The following is a 22,334-nucleotide window of genomic DNA, read 5'->3' on the forward strand; positions in this document are numbered from 1 at the left end:
TGTAATACGAAATTGTCTGAAACAGATATTTTTTTTTTTTTTTTTTAAAAACCTTTTTTTATCAGAAATATATGTAAAAAAAAAAAAAAAAAAAAAATAAAAAAAAAAATAATAAAAAAATTAAAAAAAAAAAAAAAAAAAAAAAAAAAGTTGCTAATCACGCATTAATACAATAACACCACGACCGTAATTAAGTGGCCGAGTTCAACATTGCAGCTTTTAAAAGTATTGAAATAGTGTATTTTATAGTAAAAATAAAATTCATTATGTATACTTGATTGATTATCAATGTTATTTATAATCTAATTATTGCTTTAGCATTAACTGGGGTGGCTTGAAACTGTTGGAAATTACAGACAGTGTAAAAGAAATTGGCTCCGCCCACAGGGGTATAAGGGATTTGTCCAACGGCAAACAACCAATGAGATTAAAGAATTTTACATGAAGGCGAGATAACGTTTCTTGATTGGTATGTTTGCTGCACATTATAACCTCCCAAATAGAACATAACATCGTTTCTTGATTGCTATGATTGCTGTACATTATAACCTCCCAAATATAACATAACATCGTTTCTTGATTGCTGTTTGCTGCACATTATAATGTCCTGACACCACATAACATTTCATTGTTTTAAATAGTAAATTATATTTACACTGTTGTATTTCTGGATATGCCCAGAAATCTTAAACTACATTTATATTTCAGTAAGGAAAAAAAGTTCAGAATTTTTTTTTTTAAAGTTTGTTTTGTTCAACGACACCACTAGAGATTATATTAACCATCAGCTATTTGATATCAAACATTTGGTCAGTATGATATGTATTGAGAGGAAACCCACTACATTTTCCCATTAGCAATTAACAATCACTTGCTCATAGACAAGACAAGACAACGCAGCCTTTCATATATTAGTCATAGGGTACAGACTAGGACCAGAAAAACGGTTCCGATAATTTATGTCATTTTGATAATCTTTTACAAAATATCAAAAGAAATTTACATATTAAAAATGGAATAAATATATTAATTTTACATAAATTATATACCACTGAGCTATAACTGCATTTTGCAACAGCATGAAATCTACTCCAAAATTGAACTAAATACGGTCCATCTAGTGACAAATAATAAATCTTCCATTATAATAATAAAACAGATTTTCTTTTTATTAACATTTTACCTTTTGAGTTTGTAAAGGATAGATGAAAACCTAGTTACCTGGTAATTGCAAATTCCTTCACACCTTCTATATCTGGGTATCGTGGTCGTTCACCTGTTGCTACGATAAAATGTTGAGCTGTCATTTCCTGAACCTTTCCTCTCTTGTTGGTTGCCTAGAAACAGATTAAATACACAGAAATAATAACATTTATTGACTAAACTTTACAGAATCTTGAATTTGATTTTATTTCCTATCTATGAAATTATTGTAAATGCAGTTTAACTACAACAAAGGTAACAATAATAAAAACAACACTACTGATACCCTCTGAACCAGACATCCATACTAAAGAAAAAGTCCAGTTTAAGGGGTATCTGGTTTAGAGAGGTTATGTTCTGTACTGATATTGAAAATGGAACAGTGAAAAATGTCCAATTTTGCAGAAATTCCAGTTTACAGAAGGTCGTTTTGAGGGGCTTCACTGTGCATTATAAGCAAGAAAAAGATAATAAATAAATTCAATCATTACAGGTTATAATGACTATAACGACTACAAAGTCAGATACGTCTCTTTATACAAACACATTCTCTTTAAATCCAGGAAGAGTAATTTTACATTCGTGTCTGTCAATACTGAAATATGTGGGTTGGATACCAACACTGAAATATGAGGGTTGGATGTCAATACTGAAATATTGGGTTGGATGTCAACACTGAAATACATGGCTTGGATGTCAACAGAAATATGTAGGTTGGATGTCAACACTGAAATATGCGTGTTGGATGTTAATAATGAAATATGCAGGTTGGATGTCAACACTGAAATACGCAGGTTGGATGTTAACACTGAAATATGCAGGTTAAATGTTAATACTGAAATATGCAGGTTGGATGTCAACACTGAAATACGCAGGTTGGATGTTAACACTGAAATACGCAGGTTGGATGTCAACACTGAAATATGCAGCTTGAATGTCAATACTGAAATATGTAGGCTGGATGTCAACATTGAAATATGTGGCTTGCATGTCAACACTGAAATACGCAGCTTGAATGCCAACACTGAAATACGCAGATTGGATGTCAACATTGAAATATGCAGGTTGGATGTTAATACTGAAATAAGTGGGTTCGATATCAACACTGAAATACGCAGGTTGATGTTACCTTTATCTTGTGAGGACCAATGAACTCTCCGTATGCGTTCACATAGTTGACATCTTTATCTCGGAGTTGGACTCTGTAGTTCCAGTTCAGAGATCCGATGTGGTCCTGAATGATAAAAATATGAATAATGATATACACACTTGACATAATAGCTTGTTATAATTAGTCAATTGGACTAAAAATTCATTTTTTAAAAGCAAAATTTGCCAGAATTATCATAAATTGGGTTCAAAATAAACACAATTCTGAATTGGGATAGTGTATCCCTTAGTGGAATGAGATATTTCCTAGATGTAAAATGACAATGGTGGTATGAGATAAATGCATTTCCTGTAGAGAATGTATGCAAATATAAACTCTTTGAAATTTCCTGTTTTAGAATAAAGCAAATTAGGTTGAAAACGACCACAATTACGAAGTAGGAACTGGGTCCCAGACTGGAACGAGATATTTCCTCAGGCTCTGGACAATGTCTACTTATAAAACTTTATTTCAAGAAATTTGTCCCACTTAGAAACCTGTTTTTGATTACTTCCCTTGGCAGTATGCTGTGTTGTACCAGCAGGGCTTCTAGATTATGGTAGTCCCACTCCCATGGCTAGTGATATTCAATGCTGGGCTAGTAAATAACTACTATTGCCATGCCCGATGGCTAGTAACTTTTTGGGGGCAAATGCTGCAGTTAAGTCTATTTTATAAATATATATATATATGCCCCCCCCCCAACCCACCCCCCCCCCCCCCCCCCCCCCCCCCCCCCCCCCCCCCCCCCCCCCCCCCCCCCCCCTCCCCCCCCCCCCCGCCCCCCCCCACCTGCCCCCCCCCCCCCCCCCCCCCCCACCACCAAGTGTTAGTGTTTTTAAGCTCTAACTCCCTCTTTACGTGACATATCTCATTATTACTATTAGTAAAATGATGTTAACTTAGAGTAGGGCTAGTGAATTTTTAATTATGGCTAGTAAATTTTTTAAATCACTGATTCCATGGCTAGTGACATAGGATACATTTACTCACATTTCAAACAAGCAACTCCACTAAAAAAACACCTTTATGGCAAGCAGTACAAGCAAAATAATTGGGTGATATCTATATGATATGATAATAAAACAACTCGAAACTTATTAAGGTAATAATTTACCTGGATGCCTTGCACCATCTCATTCCATTTGTGTTTTACTGAAAACAAACAAAATAAATGTTTGACAATAATCTATATATACTCTTCAAAAAAAGAAACGCAAAAGGGTACAAATGGGTTATAACTCCGATTTTATGTTTCCTACCGGTTCATGCTTTGTGAATATAAGGTCATTGCATGTCCCAAACACATTCCCACGGTTACATTCGATAAAACGCAGCTACTGTACAATAAAGTTCCAAAATGTGAATATTCGTAAAAACGCAGCCATGTGCAAACCATGTCACCACTGCACGTGCGTTGTCTGCACGTGCAACATGAACACCGACAGTATTGCAGGGTGTTCGCTTGCCTGGCCTCTGTATCTGGCCGACAGTTGACAATCCAGGACATGCCACGTCTCAGTGAACGGCAGAGAAACAATGCCATCGGCCGACTAGACGCAGGCGAATCCAGAACAGCCGTTGCCAGGGCATTCCATGTGTCCCCAAGCACCATCTCCAGACTGTGGGACCATTACCAGCAAACATGGATCAACACGTGACCTCCCTAGATCCGGTCGACCACGGGTCACTACCCCCGGGCAGGACCGCTACATCCGGGTACGCCACCTTCGGGAACGATTGACTACTGCCACCTCCACAGCCGCAGCAATACCAGGTTTGCGCAGGATATCCGACCAGACCGTACGGAACCGCCTACGTGAGGTAGGAATTCGTGCCAGACGTCCAGTTCGAGGTGTCATCTTAACACCACAACACCGTCGACTCCGACTGCAGTGGTGCCAGATTCATCGACAATGGCCTCAACTGCGATGGAGACAGGTGTGGTTCAGTGACGAGTCCCGATTTCTGCTCCGACGTCATGATGGAAGATGTCGCGTGTATAGGCGTCGTGGTGAACGTTATGCGGCAAACTGCGTGCAGGAAGTGGACAGATTCGGCGGGGGTAGTGTCATGGTGTGGGCAGCCATCTCACACACTGGCAGAACTGACCTCGTGCAGGGCAACCTGAATGCACAGGGCTACATTGACAAGATCCTCCGGCCACACATCGTTCCAGTTATGGCCAATGCCAACGCAGTGTTCCAACATGACAACGCCAGGCCTCACACAGCACGTCTCACAACGGCTTTCCTACAGAACAACAACATTAAAATCCTTCCTTGGCCATCGATATCACCGGATTTGAACCCAATTGAGCATCTATGGGACGAGTTGGACCGACGCCTCCGACAGCGACAACCACAGCCCCAGACCCTGCCCGAGCTGGCAGCAGCCTTGCAGGCCGAGTGGGCCACCATCCCCCGGGACGTCATCCGTACTCTGGTTGCTTCAATGGGCAGGCGGTGCCAGGCAGTTGTCAACACACGCGGAGGCCACACCCGGTATTGACTCAAGATGACCTTGACCTTGGTGGTGTGTCCTATCACTTACTCACAATGGACTAGAGTGAATTGTGAACAATCCTGCAACTTTTGGTAATTATCGGACTCACCATTCAATAATTAAATCAATTCTCCAAATGTTACGACAATGTGGTTTTGCATTTCTTCTTTTGAAGAGTATATAAATAGGAAAGTCAAAAGAAGCATAATCAACCATATAGCTTGAACGCAGAAGAAAATCCAATACCATTTTAAAGTTGGATTTTTCATCTTTATTGTTTGTACTAGGGGCGGGATTTAGCTCAGTCGGTTGAGTGCTCGCCTGAGGTGGTTGCGTCGCAGGATCGAACCACCTCGGTGGATCCATTCAGCTGACTGGTTTTTTGTCTTTCCAACCAGTGCACCACAACTGGACAAAGTACGTGGTATGTGCTTTCCTGTCTCTGGGAAAGTGCATATAAAAGATTCCTAGCTGCACTGAAAAAAATTTAGCAGGTTTCCTCTGACGATTATGAGTCAGAATTACATAGACAATAATAATTAATCGATGTGCTCCAGTGGTGTCGTTAAACAAAACAAATATTAACAAACTTTTTATTGTTTGTTACAATGAAAACATGTAGAGTTTTACTTCACTTCAACTTAAGTTTCTTCTTTGTATCCAATTACGGATCAAGCACACTATCCTGGACACACAACTCAATGCAAGCACCTACTCCTCTTGAATAGAGGAATAGGATCTTTTAAATGCACTAGGACAATATATATAACATAGCACAGCCTTTGGAATGCTAGTTGGACTGGGAATACCCATGGGACTAGTACAGCAGATACTGTGCTCTCTTGCTTTTCAGGTGAGCATTCACCAGTTGAGCCAGTGCACCATAACTGGTATATCAAAGGCCGTGGTATGTGCTATCCTGTCTGTGGGATGGTGCATATAAAAGATCCCTAGCTGCATTAGAAAAAATATTGTGGGGTTCCTCTGATATATATGTCAAAATTACCAAATGTTTGGCATCTAATAGCCAATGATTAATAAATCAATGAGCTCTAGTGGTTTCGTTAAACAAACCAAACTCCTCCTTCTTTAACAGCTGTACCACACTTAGGTTGTCTTCCCCACTGACAAAAATGTGCAATCATTATGTATAACCGCAATCTTTTTAAACCCCAAATCTCATTAAGCCAAACTCTCTTATCATGTCATGGAATGACACTTGGGTTTGTGTGTGTGTGTGTGTTGCACTTGGGACTATCGGCTGTCAGTTCCAACATCAAGAGTGTTCAATAACCATGCATATTACTTGTAAGTTTATGTGGTAATTTTAACTTAAGAGACGGGTGAAATCTCAATAATAACAGTTACACTTTTATACTAGTAAAACATCTTACTTCCATCTGCGTTAGTATCCCAACCAAAGGAGTTTGAGTCATGAAACTCTTCGCCTGAAATTAGTAAACAAAACAAGATGCATTAAAATGTTCTTTAGAAAATTACAGTATTGCTTACTATAACACACTATGTTAAAACCTGTGAATCCTATTCAAGAATTTGTCGGTCCAATGTTAAAGCTAAACGATTGTGGTGATGATCTGTAACAACTGAAAATGTTAGTTGTGCGACAATATTATCAGGTCAGGAAGTCATAAATTTTCAAAACTAAAAGTTGTGAAAGTTCCGCCATATGAAAACAAAGACAATGTTAAATCTACTGAAACCACTTTTTTTTTAAAAAGGTATCTCAATATATCACATCTATTTAATAAACTAAGATATTTTCTCTTAAGTTTTAAGTTGCTAAATTCATGGTTACCAAGGAAACATTTACAGTTAACCGCATGGTACAGTTAGAAGATTTTAATGTTAAGACTAACTGAAAATAGCAATAATGTGTTTTCACCTGATTATACATTCAATTCCGTTGCATTAAAAAGGGAGAAGAAATCACTAAGATGTTTTTTAAAAGTCTTTCTAATGAAAACAGTCTTACCCAGTAGAGCTGCTCGATGCATAAGCTTTTTTGGAATGCACCCAACATTCACACATGTTCCTCCCAAACCTGCAACCAGGATTAATTGCAATTACTATTAAATACAGTACCAGTCTATACGTTTGTCTATTAGTTTTCTCATTATCGGTTATTGTAATACATTATTAACACAGTAGAAAATGTTATAGGTTTATGTATTTTACATTATTCATATTACCAAGACATAATAAAAAGTGTCATAACAATTGTATCTTACATGAGCTATAAAGATGAGCTATAATTCACAAATTATGATTACAGTGATTAAAATTGTATTTATGCGCATCTACAATCTGATTAAAGTTATACTGAAAAGTGTGCACTGTACAAAATGTAGAAACTCCACTTAGAATCAGATATATAAATGACTGTGAACTAAACACCTTAATATATGCCAGAGTCTTGAAAAGTAGCAGTTTTTTTGTCAGGATCCGTTTTCCAGTAACACTAAAATGTAGAGTGAATAAATGTTTTTTTAAATCTCCCACAAATGATATTTCCCAACAGATTAACGGCACTGCAAGAAAACTCACCCCATGATGTTCCTTTGGGACTGGGTTGTACGAAATCTAACAAAGCAACTTTCTTCCCTAGTCCAGCAGCTTCCTGCAAGGAAATAGAGGATATTTCATGTGTTTTGTCAAATATGATTTATATCTCATTGAGTGAAGTTTGCAGTCATATCTCATGAGTCACGCTTGTACAACGAGTGTGATATGATTGCAAACTTCACGAGATGAAATATAAATCATAATTGACAAAAAACATGAAATTTTCTATTTATTATATAACTTTTGACAATTTACCTTTATTTTTAAAATGCCGGCAGCAAAATAGTTCAAGGTTTTTTTACAGTGAAGATAACACTTTCTACAGTGACGATAACACATTTTAGAGTGAAATAGTGAAATTTACACTCTAAAATGTGTTATCGTCACTGAGTGACTGATAACACTTTTATTTCACTGATATTTTAAGATATTTCACAGACTGATATGTAATAAAGGTTTTAATCACCACATGTACATTTTAAAGTTTTAACAATTTTGGATATAACTTTCTTCAAACAATACACCAAGTTTACGTTTCACATAAATACAGGCATCTGAGAACTGGAAATCTGTATGACCAATTTATCGGTTACACAGAAATAAATTCACGTAACCAATTTCCGTTTTGCGTAACCCGTTATATCTATGCAAATGGTGCTCAAAATCTTTTGCAAACAAAAAATAGGTTACGCAAAATAAAGATATGCAAGAGCAATGCACGATAGGTAGAGCGCATAACCAATGGCACTTTTGTGTTTTCGGTAAAGCAGCTCAATAATGGCAAGATGTATATACTTTGTGTACATTATCTGCCAATATTTAACATTTGCACATTTGAAATATGTCTACATTCAGCAAAATATCCTTTTAGTCATGTTTATTTGCTGCAAATGTCACAACTGCCACAGGCAGGGCCACAATTGCTGTCGTTCAAGTTCGAGCCGTGAAATAATCCATAAGCATTAACATGCAGGTTTAGCTCACCTTGGCTGCCGCTAATCCCCCTGAGCCACCACCAATCACGATCAGATCGTAATCATAGTCGCCACTCTGCTGGATCAGCGGTAACAACTTGTTCTCCGCATGAAGCTTCAGAATTTCATCACAACCACCTACAAAAACGAAGAGTACCAGTGAGCTACAAAATACGCCTGTCACAAATAGGTCATACTGACCTAGTTATGGTATGCAACACACTGCCATCCCAAGCTGTAACTACATGCAAGGGTTGATGATCCTATATGAATTGATAAGGAAGATATAGCCTGGACGAAGATTTCCTTTAATGTACAGTAATGCGTGAAAAGTAGGTCACAGTGTTATTATGGTGTACGCATCATACCTCTATTCCAAGTTGTACTTGCTTGCAAGATTTGCTGATTGTGTATGAATGAGAAAGATATTCTCTGCAAACTGAACGTTTACACACAGACATATGTACAACACCATACCATAATCGACAAAATAATAAATGATGTTATTATGGTGTACGCATCATACCTCTATTCCAAGTTGTACTTGCTTGCAAGATTTGCTGATCGTGTATGAATGAGAAAGATATTCTCTGCAAACTGAACGTTTACACACAGACATATGTACAACACCATACCATAATCGACAAAATAATAAATGATGTTATTATGGTGTACGCATCATACCTCTATTCCAAGTTGTACTTGCTTGCAAGATTTGCTGATCGTGTATGAATGAGAAAGATATTCTCTGCAAACTGAACGTTTACACACAGACATATGTACAACACCATACCATAATCGACAAAATAATAAATGATGTTATTATGGTGTACGCATCATACCTCTATTCCAAGTTGTACTTGCTTGCAAGATTTGCTGATCGTGTATGAATGAGAAAGATATTCTCTGCAAACTGAACGTTTACACACAGACATATGTACAACACCATACCATAATCGACAAAATAATAAATGATGGCATTTGTTTATGATTAGTCAGGACGCTTGAGTCATGGCCATTCACGAGTCTCAGAAGTGATCTACAACAAATATTGAAGATGATATTGATCTACAGTGGGTCTTGATATACAATGTGTCACTAACTACATGTTTGTGGACAGAAATAAGGAGCATGTGGTAAGGTGTGGTGTGTGTGTTAGTGTGTTTAGAGGAGAACAGAAATATAATATAATTTGATTTGTTAAGTTCTGAAAAGATGTAATATTCTTTTCCATGTAACAATATTTCAGAGATTAAATGAAACATGCTATGCTACAAAAGTACCCAAATGCTGGATTTAACTTGCACAAACTGTATCACGTACTACATTTATGGTCAACTTGACATACCTATATATTTTCCACCAATAAAAATGTTTGGCACCGTTTGTCTTCCCGTCATTTCTTGGAGAACTTTTCCATACTGGCTCACATTTTCTGAAAGACAAAGTACAATGAGATAAATTATTAAAACTTGTCGAAGTTTCATGGCATTATTCTTCCTACAATTTCAAGTCAATTTTAATATGATTTTAAAACATGAGGAAAGTACCTACATGTAAATATAATTATTCTGCAGAATTTAGTCTCTCACTCAACACTCATTTCATGTCAGCGACAGATGCATCCATAGACATCCATCACAATGCATGTTCAAATTAAACTTTTAAAAAATTAATTTAAAAAATTCAGTTAATTTTTTAATTAATAAATTTCAATTTTTTAAAACATGCATTGAGTGAACATTCAAAGATGTAACTGGGCAATTCCGTGCCAAAGTAGACGTCGACTAAAAATAAAAAATCATGATATTACTATGAACCAAGTTTCAATAGGCAATAGATGTGAGAAATAAAGCTGAACACAAAACTTGATTGCTTTGCCACCATCAGAAAGTACCCCTGCGTGTGCTGTAACCTCACCGTGGTGCAGGGGTGTAACATTCTCTTTGAGAATGGCCAATACAGCACAAATTGAAGTTTAGAGTAAAATTCGGTGTCCGTAAAATTCTGTGATATTTGTATTTGCCTTTTTGCACAGTTCTTTACACTGTTTTTGTTTAAACCTTGAATTTTAATATTGATGTTGATCATCACTTTATTTATTTGCATTTACCATAGTTTGACACCCAATAGCCGATGTATTTTTCGTGCTGGGGTGTCGTTAAACATTCATTCATTCATTCCATCAGAAAGTAATACAGGCTGTATCTCTTCCTTTTACTGGGTAAAGGCCAGGGGCCTAATTCACTAAACTCTTGCAACATTGCGATATCGCAGTGCAATGCAAAAAGACTTGCAAAGAGGATGCTTTGTTGTCTAGCAGAGCCTAAGAGCCCTTTGTGAATAAGGCCCCAGATAACATTAAAGTAAACAAGCATTCAGAGAGTACTGCTAAAGCAATACATGTCCCTTACCAAACCTAACAATTTTTCTAAATCTCCTAAATTCAAGGGCCATACCTCTATGAAAAGTGATCAGTAACAGTACATGATAAAGCTATATACAAAATTTCACCTCGATATCTTCAGGCATTGCAAAACAAAAGTCCAGAAAACTAATTTTCATATCTCCCAAGTTCAAGGGCCATAACTCTGTAAAAAGTGACTAAATCACCATGAAAGTTAAACTTGATCAGTAACAGTACATGATAAAGCTATATACAAAATTTCACCTCAGTATCTTCAGGCATTGCAAAACAAGTCCAGAAAACAAATTTTCATATCTCCCAAGTTCAAGAGCCATAAAAATGGGTAAATTGTTATGAAAGTTACACTTGATTTGCAACAGTACTTGACAAAGCTATACACAAAATTTAAGCTTAATATCTGAAGCCTTCTGAAAAACCCCATCCAGAAAACTATGTGGCACAGATAGACACGAAACCCATAGTCCCCTCCAGTTGGACCCGAAGGGGACTAATAACCTTTCTGGTTTATCTGATGCCTCTATATGTACAAAACCGATGCACCAATAAAACAAAGAAAGACATGTTTTAATTAACGACACACTCAACACAGATATTGAGAGGAAACCCGCTGTCACCACTTCATGGGCTTACTCTTTCCGATTAGCAGCAAGGGATCTTTTATATGCACCATCCCAGACAGGGTAGTACATACCACGGCCTTTGATATACCAGTCATGGTGAACTGGCTGGAACAAGAAATAGCCCAATGGGCCCACCGACGAGGATCAATCCCACACCGACTGCGCATCGGGCAAACGCTGTCCCGCCCCTCAGTAAAAACAAAGAAGTCATTTATCGCTTTCTTCACAATTTGCTGTACTCGTTTATCGCTTTCTTCACAATTTGCTGTACTCGTTTATCGCTTTCTTCACAATTTGCTGTACTCGTTTATTGCTTTCTTCACAATTTGCTCTACTCGTTTATCACTTTTCTTCACAATTTGCTCTACTCGTTTATCGCTTTCTTCACAATTTGTTCTACTCATTTATCGCTTTTCTTCACAATTTGCTCTACTCATTTATCGCTTTCTTCACAATTTGCTGTACTCATTTATCGCTTTTCTTCACAATTTGCTGTACTCATTTATTGCTTTCTTCACAATTTGCTGTACTCATTTATCGCTTTCTTCACAATTTGCAAATAGTGACAAAAGTGATAACTGTTTAAACTTTTCCCATTTTGGGATTTCCGTATCTAGTGTAAAACTACTCCGTCACTAAACTTACTTAATGTGTCTATTTCCAAAGCAGTATATTCAACATTTAGACTCTTGAAGAGATCCTTTACCTGAAAAATATAATTTTAAAAAGTCCAGTCATTATTAATATATAGATTTTCTTTTTATACTTACTTGTACCACCCATGCACGTCAACTCATGATGTACATTTTAAATCATTTAGTCCTCTTCTTGTAGCTCACTTTTTCTTACAATCATTTTTTTTATAATTATTTGGCATAAATTCAGCATTTTGCTGATATTTTTGTTATGCTGAGGTGTCATTAAATGTTACTTCATCCATGGATTCACTCATTCTTTTATTCATGCATACAAACTTACTTCCTTCCTTCCTTCCACACACACACACACACACACACACACAGACACTTACAGGCACACATGCATACACACACACACACCACAGGATTTACATGCATGCACATGTATGACACACCAATTGCCAAATGCACATTAAAGCTAACTCTGGAGAGTATATTTCATTATTAGGCTTTGCCAAACGGCTAATTAGAAAACTGCATGTACCCTTTGTAGATCTACAACTACATTTGCTCTTTGGCAAATTGAAATATGAATTTCTGCCAGAAAATAATTTGAGGGTAGGTAGTAAAAACATAAGTGCCCCTATAAGGTGGTTATTGATTTGAAAACTTTTCACACTGCATTTCATGTACTTAAGTGTTAAACAGCAGTTCTTTTTTTTATGATTATTCTAAAAATAGTAAAAATGTATTCATAGTCAGGTCCCATTTCCCAGAAATGTGACATGAACAGGCATTCTTTTTAGGATTTGGTCCAACATAGATTTTAAACCTAATTTGGAGATGACAGACAGTGCATCATCTACTAGTTCATGTGATCATACAGATGTATCTGTAAGACCATGGCAACATGTACCAATACGAGTAGAGATACTGATCCTAGTGATCATCAATCACTGCCCTTGTAAACACTGAAACCATTCATCAAAATGTAAAATCGGCATTCTGGTTAATATTAAAGTAACAAGAACATACATCATTGTCATACGAATATTTATTTCAGTCAGTATTTCTTTTCCATAAAAATCATTAATTGCAAAATGATTAAATGTTGGAGTACTTGAGATTGTAGCTTATGAGCTCTCATTTCTTTTGTCTGTTGTTTTCTTGCCAACACCTGATCAGCAGCTACATGGTCAAATATATCAGTCTATCCATATGTCATATATACAGGAACCTGTCCTGTGATGTTAGATAACTTTAGTTAATAGCGATGTGTGAACCTCCTATCATAGGTATAAGTTTGATATAATATTTTCATAGTTCATATTAAATCTTAAATTTGAGGTAAAGTGCATTAATTAACAAGAGTACAGTAATGACTGTATGATTATATTTCCAACTGTCTGGATACATTCATATGGTAAATCTCTGAACGATAATGTCTAAGATACTGATTTTAGGGGTGGGAGGTTGAAAATAGCCATATATCTTTAGGAATAATAATAATAATAGACCAATTGAATGCCAATTATGTTGAAGGCAAATCTTTTTCATTGCTAGGTCTGGCATGATTTATAATTTTGTTGATCTAGTTTAAGACAATTGGATATAAACCAGGCCTCGAAACATAAACGCAAACTCGATGGATCAGTTATTACATGTGATGTGGTGGTTGTGTGTGTGCATGTGTGTGCGTGCGTGTGTGTGTGCATGTGTGTGTGCGTGTGCGTGTGTGTGTGCATGTGTGTGTGCGTGTGTGTGTGCGTGATTGTTACACAAAATATGTACATATAATTGTATTAAAACAGTTTCTAATAAAATGGAGAATTATGAGCTAGGCCTACGTTCTAGATTGCCATATTTAGATGGTCTTTAAATGTGGATTGGGGGGGGGGAGAGGGGGGGGGATGCAGATCCTGGCCCATCCAGGCCTATATGTGAAATAAAGATATAAAATATCAATCCCCTGATTTTAGCTTCAGGGCGTCAATATTTTTGATAACCTACAAATCCAAAGTTATATTAACTAATTGATCCCTGCTAACATTTCAGATCTGTGCTTGTACATGGTAGGTACAGAAATTATTTAAAAACTAATGTTAACATACAGACTTAGGCATACATATATTTTTTTAACTGTTTAAAATACATTTTATATATATATATATATATATATATATATATATATATATATATAATATACAAATTCCTCGTCGACATCTTTACATCATTCTCCCAAAATTTTGTTTAGACTGTCACCTCTTATTTAGATGCCTGTAAACATTATATATATTTGTATCTACATTGTTTGACAATATAGATGTTTTCTTTTTCTATTCTAATATAGTACAAATAAATATGTTGTCCATGTGAAAAATTACATTGTGTGTCTACAAAATTATTATTGTGTCGAAATACAAAAGCATGTTTTTGTTTTTGTTATTTTGGCTATACCCGGTACATGTATAAGCATTGTTTTCAACACGTTTTTGGATTCAGCATATTTAAATTTCTTTATAAAAGTATGCTGGGATACCATCCTAAAGAAATGATCGCACAAAAATAAAAACATGGTCTATGACACTCTATTATATACTTAAATACAATGTATTTTCAACACAATCATAATTTCGAATACTGCTATTTTTTTGTCATGTTGACCCCTAAACTAAATTTCTCAGATGGCCAACATTTTTTGTTGGATTCAGCACCCTCAAATTAGGTTAGAAAAGTATATTTGATATAATCCTAAAAGAATGCTCATACATCGATAAATAAGCGCTATTCATTAATGTCCCAGATTTTAGGGTACATAATTTTACCTTTTGCACGCTCGAAAGCCTGATATTTTCTGGCTAAGTATGCCAAATTATTAATAATTTTTGGAGCCAAACCTAAACCCCTGATACCCGTATGCATGCAGTGGTATATTTTAGGGATTTTGGTTGGATGTCACCATTGGATAAGGGTTTGCTGCACATTTATTTACAAGTAATTGTCCGATGGACAACTCATATCATAAAATTAAATTGCCTGAATATTATTGTTAGATTGTCATGGACGACTAGACAACTGCAAACACTGATCAGTGGTATGTGTGTGTTACAGTGTGTGTGTATTTATGTGTATATGTCAATAAATAAAATACAATGCCTAATATGACACTGGTATCTCTACACACACAGATAAATGTTTTTTGTGTTGTTTGTATATGGCTACAAACTGGTCAATACCTCAACTCCAACTCCTTCGAGTCCACCGTAGCCTCATTTTATTTATATTTTAAACAGCTCAAAAGTACGGTACTACTCTTTAATTAAACCTCTGACAATAGAACGAAAAGATCAATACCCTCATTGCTTTCATAACCGGTTGCAGCAGGAAACTCTGAGCAATAAAAACATTATACACACTGCAAATTAACCTATACATGTATTGTAATTTGTATTGCAATAAAAAACAATTAAGGTTCAGCAAATGTTTCAATCAGGACAAATACATTGTAGCTACTTATAGTGGTGTTTTCAGGTACTCACTGCAAATACTGGAATATGGATTAGACTGGGGAAAAAAAAGGTGTTATGAAGGACACCCCAGCACATAATTTTTTTGCAGGTGTCTACAGAATAAGCAGACCTTACCGTTTAAAGGGAACTATCACTCCCTTGAGTCTAGTTTAAGAAGCGTAACTTTTAGCTTCACTTAGCATATGAATTGTTATACAATATCAATATGTTAATATTTTAAATGGCTCCACAAATATCTAAGTTATAAGAGAAATTAATCATTCAACTCAATTTATTTTACTGCTAGGTCTCAATAAGATGAGAAAGCCACAATTACTACTGACCACAGTATGCTAGCCAATCAATCAAAGGCCATGGTATGTGCTATCCTGTCTGTGGTATGTTGCATATGAAGATCCCTTGCTACCAATGGGAAAAGGAAGCAGGTTTTCTCTAAGACTATATGTCAAAATTACCAAATGACTGACATCCAATAGCCGATGATTAATTAATCAATGTGCTCTAGTGGTGTCATTATACAAAACAAACTTTTTTTCAATCAAACAGCCATTTAACTAATGGTTCAAGTACGTCTGTCTTGGGCACATCCTACAAATTTCCTAGCATACATTGCACATGTATGTGCCTAGATGTATCTAGGATTGTGTGACAAACCGGCATATCTGCTCACTGAATATTTGAGAATATCGTTACACCACTAAAGGCCACTACACCAACTTCTCTCACTAACCACAAACTAACCATTAACCCATTGTCCTGGACAGACATCCCCAGGTAAATGAGGTGTGTGCCCAGGACAGCATGCTTGAACCTTACTTTGATATAAATATGAACAACAAGTTCAACACTTGGGGGGGGGGGTTCTAGTTAATCACAGAGTAGTGTGGTGGTCTGTCAAACTGGGACAATTACAGACCAGAAACTAACAATGGGTTAATAGACTTCGTTGTAGACTTCACAATGAGATAATAGATTAACATTAACTATTTACAAATTGTTACTGCACGGTTTGACACTGTTTCCAAAATGGAAACAACATGAGAACTAACTTTGCTGGGTTATTAATTATTTATGCATATAATAAAAAAAAGATAAGAAAGAGTTTCAGAGTTGAAAATTAGCAGTCACCCGGTCGCTATATTTGTTGTACTATAATAGTAATTTTTGCTTTGTAATATGAAAACAAAGTACATCATATATTTTGGTAAAATGTTTGTTTTGGGTTTGTTTTTTTCACAGATTTATTTTTCTTTCTTTATTTACTTTATTAGTAGCTATTACTGTAGCATTTACAATATCCAAATTACATGCACTCAAGCTTGCTCGCACACATTATTTAATTTTACTAAAGCAGAAAATATTCATTTTGAGGATTATTGTCAGTTTTTGTCAAAAGGGAACCACTGAATTGGCATGTAACTTCATTATTCATAATGAATAAAGATAAAATTCATATAAAAATATATTAATTTATTACGTTTTAAACCCATACCATCTCAACAAAAATTTTTGGTAAAAAATGTTCAGGGTTGTATCTTTGCACAATGCTGAGTTGAATGGGCATTTGACAAAGCAGTGGTGGATTCTATGAATCTCTATCTAGTGCCTTGTCTTTAGGAAGACAGCCACTCATGAGGAAATCCTTTACTGGAGATTTCAGACCTCTTGTATTGATCACCACAAAGTTTATTTCATCCCTCTTGTATTGCCACAAAGAAGACTGCCACTTCCAGACTAGTTTACTAAAGCACTCGCAGTTCTACCTTTTGTCTCTTTGTACTACATTATATTTGACTTGAGAGACAATGCAAGTCAAGCTGCATACCTTCGCTGTTGTAGCATTTTAATCTTCTACCTTTTGTCTCTTTGTACTACATTATATTTGACTTGAGAGACAATGCAAGTCAAGCTGCATACCTTCAGTTGTAGCAATTTAATCTTCAACCTTTTGTCTCTTTGTACTACATTAAATTTGACTTGAGAGACAATGCAAGTCAAGCTGCATACCTTCGCTGTTGTAGCATTTTAATCTTCTACCTTTTGTCTCTTTGTACTACATTATATTTGACTTGAGAGACAATGCAAGTCAAGCTGCATACCTTCGCTGTTGTAGCATTTTAATCTTCAACCTTTTGTCTCTTTGTACTACATTATATTTGACTTGAGAGACAATACAAGTCAAGCTGCATACCTTCGCTGTTGTAGCATTTTAATCTTCTACCTTTTGTCTCTTTTGTACTACATTATATTTGACTTGAGAGACAATGCAAGTCAAGCTGCATACCTTCGCTGTTGTAGCATTTTAATCTTCAACCTTTTGTCTCTTTGTACTACATTATATTTGACTTGAGAGACAATGCAAGTCAAGCTGCATACCTTCGCTGTTGTAGCATTTTAATCTTCTACCTTTTGTCTCTTTGTACTACATTATATTTGACTTGAGAGACAATGCAAGTCAAGCTGCATACCTCCGCTGTTGTAGCATTTTAATCTTCAACCTTTTGTCTCTTTGTACTACATTATATTTGACTTGAGAGACAATGCAAGTCAAGCTGCATACCTTCGCTGTTGTAGCATTTTAATCTTCTACCTTTTGTCTCTTTGTACTACATTATATTTGACTTGAGAGACAATGCAAGTCAAGCTGCATACCTTCGCTGTTGTAGCATTTTAATCTTCAACCTTTTGTCTCTTTGTACTACATTATATTTGACTTGAGAGACAATGCAAGTCAAGCTGCATACCTTCGCTGTTGTAGCATTTTAATCTTCAACCTTTTGTCTCTTTGTACTACATTATATTTGACTTGAGAGACAATGCAAGTCAAGCTGCATACCTTCGCTGTTGTAGCATTTTAATCTTCAACCTTTTGTCTCTTTGTACTACATTATATTTGACTTGAGAGACAATGCAAGTCAAGCTGCATACCTTCGCTGTTGTAGCATTTTAATCTTCTACCTTTTGTCTCTTTGTACTACATTATATTTGACTTGAGAGACAATGCAAGTCAAGCTGCATACCTTCACTGTTGTAGCATTTTAATCTTCAACCTTTTGTCTCTTTGTACTACATTATATTTGACTTGAGAGACAATGCAAGTCAAGCTGCATACCTTCGCTGTTGTAGCATTTTAATCTTCTACCTTTTGTCTCTTTGTACTACATTATATACTCTTCAAAAGAAGAAACGCAAAACCACATTGTCGTAACATTTGGAGAATTGATTTAATTATTGAATGGTGAGTCCGATAATTACCAAATGTTGCAGGATTGTTCACAATTCACTCTAGTCCATTGTGAGTAAGTGATAGGACACACCACCAAGGTCAAGGTCATCTGGAGTCAATACCGGGTGTGGCCTCCGCGTGTGTTGACAACTGCCTGGCACCGCCTGCCCATTGAAGCAACCAGAGTACGGATGACGTCCCGGGGGATGGTGGCCCACTCGGCCTGCAAGGCTGCTGCCAGCTCGGGCAGGGTCTGGGGCTGTGGTTGTCGCTGTCGGAGGCGTCGGTCCAACTCGTCCCATAGATGCTCAATTGGGTTCAAATCCGGTGATATCGATAGCCAAGGAAGGACATTAATGTTGTTGTTCTGTAGGAAAGCCGTTGTGAGACGTGCTGTGTGAGGCCTGACGTTGTCATGTTGGAACACTGCGTTGGCGTTGGCCATAACTGGAACGATGTGTGGCCGGAGGATCTGGTCAATGTAGCCCTGTGCATTCAGGTTGCCCTGCACGTGGACCAGGTCAGTTCTGCCAGTGTGTGAGATGGCTGCCCACACCATGACACTACCCCCGCCGAATCTGTCCACTTCCTGCACGCAGTTTGCCGCATAACGTTGACCACGACGCCTATACACGCGACATCTTCCATCATGACGTCGGAGCAGAAATCGGGACTCGTCACTGAACCACACCTGTCTCCATCGCAGTTGAGGCCATTGTCGATGAATCTGGCACCACTGCAGTCGGAGTCGACAGTGTTGTGGTGTTAAGATGACACCTCGAACTGGACGTCTGGCACGAATTCCTACCTCACGTAGGCGGTTCCGTACGGTCTGGTCGGATATCCTGCGCAAACCTGGTATTGCTGCGGCTGTGGAGGTGGCAGTAGTCAATCGTTCCCGAAGGTGGCGTACCCGGATGTAGCGGTCCTGCCCGGGGGTAGTGACCCGTGGTCGACCGGATCTAGGGAGGTCACGTGTTGATCCATGTTGCTGGTAACGGTCCCACAGTCTGGAGATGGTGCTTGGGGACACATGGAAGGCCCTGGCAACGGCCGTTCTGGATTCGCCTGCGTCTAGTCGGCCGATGGCATTGTTTCTCTGCGGTTCACTGAGACGTGGCATGTCCTGGATTGTCAACTGTCGGCCAGATACAGAGGCCAGGCAAGCGAACACCCTGCACTTTTATACTGTCGGTGTTCATGTTGCACGTGCAGACAACGCACGTGCAGTGGTGACATGGTTTGCACGTGGCTGCGTTTTTACGAATATTCACATTTTGGAACTTTATTGTACAGTAGCTGCGTTTTATCGAATGTAACCGTGGGAATGTGTTTGGGACATGCAATGACCTTATATTCACAAAGTATGAACCGGTAGGAAACATAAAATCGGAGTTATAACCCATTTGTACCCTTTTGCGTTTCTTTTTTTGAAGAGTATATTTGACTTGAGAGACAATACAAGTCAAGCTGCATACCTTCGCTGTTGTAGCATTTTAATCTTCAACCTTTTGTCTCTTTGTACTACATTATATTTGACTTGAGAGACAATGCAAGTCAAGCTGCATACCTTCCCTGTTGTAGCATTTTAATCTTCAACCGTTTGTCTCTTTGTACTACATTATATTTGACTTGAGAGACAATGCAAGTCAAGCTGCATACCTTCGCTGTTGTAGCATTTTAATCTTCAACCTTTTGTCTCTTTGTACTACATTATATTTGACTTGAGAGACAATGCAAGTCAAGCTGCATACCTTCGCTGTTGTAGCATTTTAATCTTCAACCTTTTGTCTCTTTGTACTACATTATATTTGACTTGAGAGACAATGCAAGTCAAGCTGCATACCTTCGCTGTTGTAGCATTTTAATCTTCTACCTTTTGTCTCTTTGTACTACATTATATTTGACTTGAGAGACAATGCAAGTCAAGCTGCATACCTTCGCTGTTGTAGCATTTTAATCTTCAACCTTTTGTCTCTTTGTACTACATTATATTTGACTTGAGAGACAATGCAAGTCAAGCTGCATACCTTCGCTGTTGTAGCATTTTAATCTTCTACCTTTTGTCTCTTTGTACTACATTATATTTGACTTGAGAGACAATGCAAGTCAAGCTGCATACCTTCGCTGTTGTAGCATTTTAATCTTCAACCTTTTGTCTCTTTGTACTACATTATATTTGACTTGAGAGACAATGCAAGTCAAGCTGCATACCTTCGCTGTTGTAGCATTTTAATCTTCTACCTTTTGTCTCTTTGTACTACATTATATTTGACTTGAGAGACAATGCAAGTCAAGCTGCATACCTTCGCTGTTGTAGCATTTTAATCTTCAACCTTTTGTCTCTTTGTACTACATTATATTTGACTTGAGAGACAATACAAGTCAAGCTGCATACCTTCGCTGTTGTAGCATTTTAATCTTCTACCTTTTGTCTCTTTTGTACTACATTATATTTGACTTGAGAGACAATGCAAGTCAAGCTGCATACCTTCGCTGTTGTAGCATTTTAATCTTCAACCTTTTGTCTCTTTGTACTACATTATATTTGACTTGAGAGACATGTTGGAACACTGCGTTGGCGTTGGCCATAACTGGAACGAATGCAAGTAGCCCTGTGCATTCAGGTTGCCCTGCACGTGGACCTTTTGTCAGTTTGTGCCAGTGTGTAGATTTGCCTTGAGATGACACTACCCCCGCCGAATGCAAGTCAAGCTGCATACCCACGCTGTTGTAGCATTTTAATCTTCTGAACCACACCTTTTGTCTCTTTGTACTACATTATATTTGACTTGAGAGACAATGCAAGTCAAGCTGCATACGGTCCTGCCCTGTTGTACCCGTTCGAATCTCTAGGGAGGTCACGTTTTGATCCTGTTTGTAACGGTCCCTACATTAGATTTGACTTGAGAGACACATGCAAGGCCCTGGCAACGGCCGTTCTGCATCGCCTTCGTCTAGTTGATGGCATTTTAATCTTCAACCTTTTGTCTCTTTGTACTACATTATATTTGACTTGAGAGACAATGCAAGTCAAGCTGCATACCTTCGCTGTTGTAGCATTTTAATCTTCTACCTTTTGTCTCTTTGTACTACATTATATTTGACTTGAGAGACAATGCAAGTCAAGCTGCATACCTTCGCTGTTGTAGCATTTTAATCTTCAACCTTTTGTCTCTTTGTACTACATTATATTTGACTTGAGAGACAATGCAAGTCAAGCTGCATACCTTCGCTGTTGTAGCATTTTAATCTTCTACCTTTTGTCTCTTTGTACTACATTATATTTGACTTGAGAGACAATGCAAGTCAAGCTGCATACCTCCGCTGTTGTAGCATTTTAATCTTCAACCTTTTGTCTCTTTGTACTACATTATATTTGACTTGAGAGACAATGCAAGTCAAGCTGCATACCTTCGCTGTTGTAGCATTTTAATCTTCAACCTTTTGTCTCTTTGTACTACATTATATTTGACT

At 37.3% G+C, this 22,334-nt stretch overlaps 1 protein-coding gene across 2 annotated transcripts in view; it reads right to left on the reverse strand.

The window, feature by feature from the left end:
• Positions 1 to 22,334, reverse strand: part of LOC121367470 (thioredoxin reductase 1, cytoplasmic-like) — a 52,918-nt gene that overhangs the window by 14,419 nt on the left and 16,165 nt on the right. For both annotated transcript variants that reach the window (XM_041491654.1, XM_041491655.1), the window contains exons 3-11: positions 12,109 to 12,169; positions 9,764 to 9,850; positions 8,426 to 8,553; positions 7,424 to 7,496; positions 6,852 to 6,920; positions 6,253 to 6,306; positions 3,471 to 3,508; positions 2,333 to 2,437; positions 1,222 to 1,337 (exon numbers count right to left, since the gene is read on the reverse strand). In XM_041491654.1, coding sequence (XP_041347588.1) covers positions 1,222 to 1,337; positions 2,333 to 2,437; positions 3,471 to 3,508; positions 6,253 to 6,306; positions 6,852 to 6,920; positions 7,424 to 7,496; positions 8,426 to 8,553; positions 9,764 to 9,850; positions 12,109 to 12,169 — 731 coding nt within the window. The remainder of the gene's footprint in view (positions 1 to 1,221; positions 1,338 to 2,332; positions 2,438 to 3,470; positions 3,509 to 6,252; positions 6,307 to 6,851; positions 6,921 to 7,423; positions 7,497 to 8,425; positions 8,554 to 9,763; positions 9,851 to 12,108; positions 12,170 to 22,334) is intronic.

The sequence above is a fragment of the Gigantopelta aegis genome, chromosome 3, assembly GCF_016097555.1.
Source record: "Gigantopelta aegis isolate Gae_Host chromosome 3, Gae_host_genome, whole genome shotgun sequence".
In the NCBI taxonomy this organism is placed as follows: domain Eukaryota; kingdom Metazoa; phylum Mollusca; class Gastropoda; order Neomphalida; family Peltospiridae; genus Gigantopelta; species Gigantopelta aegis.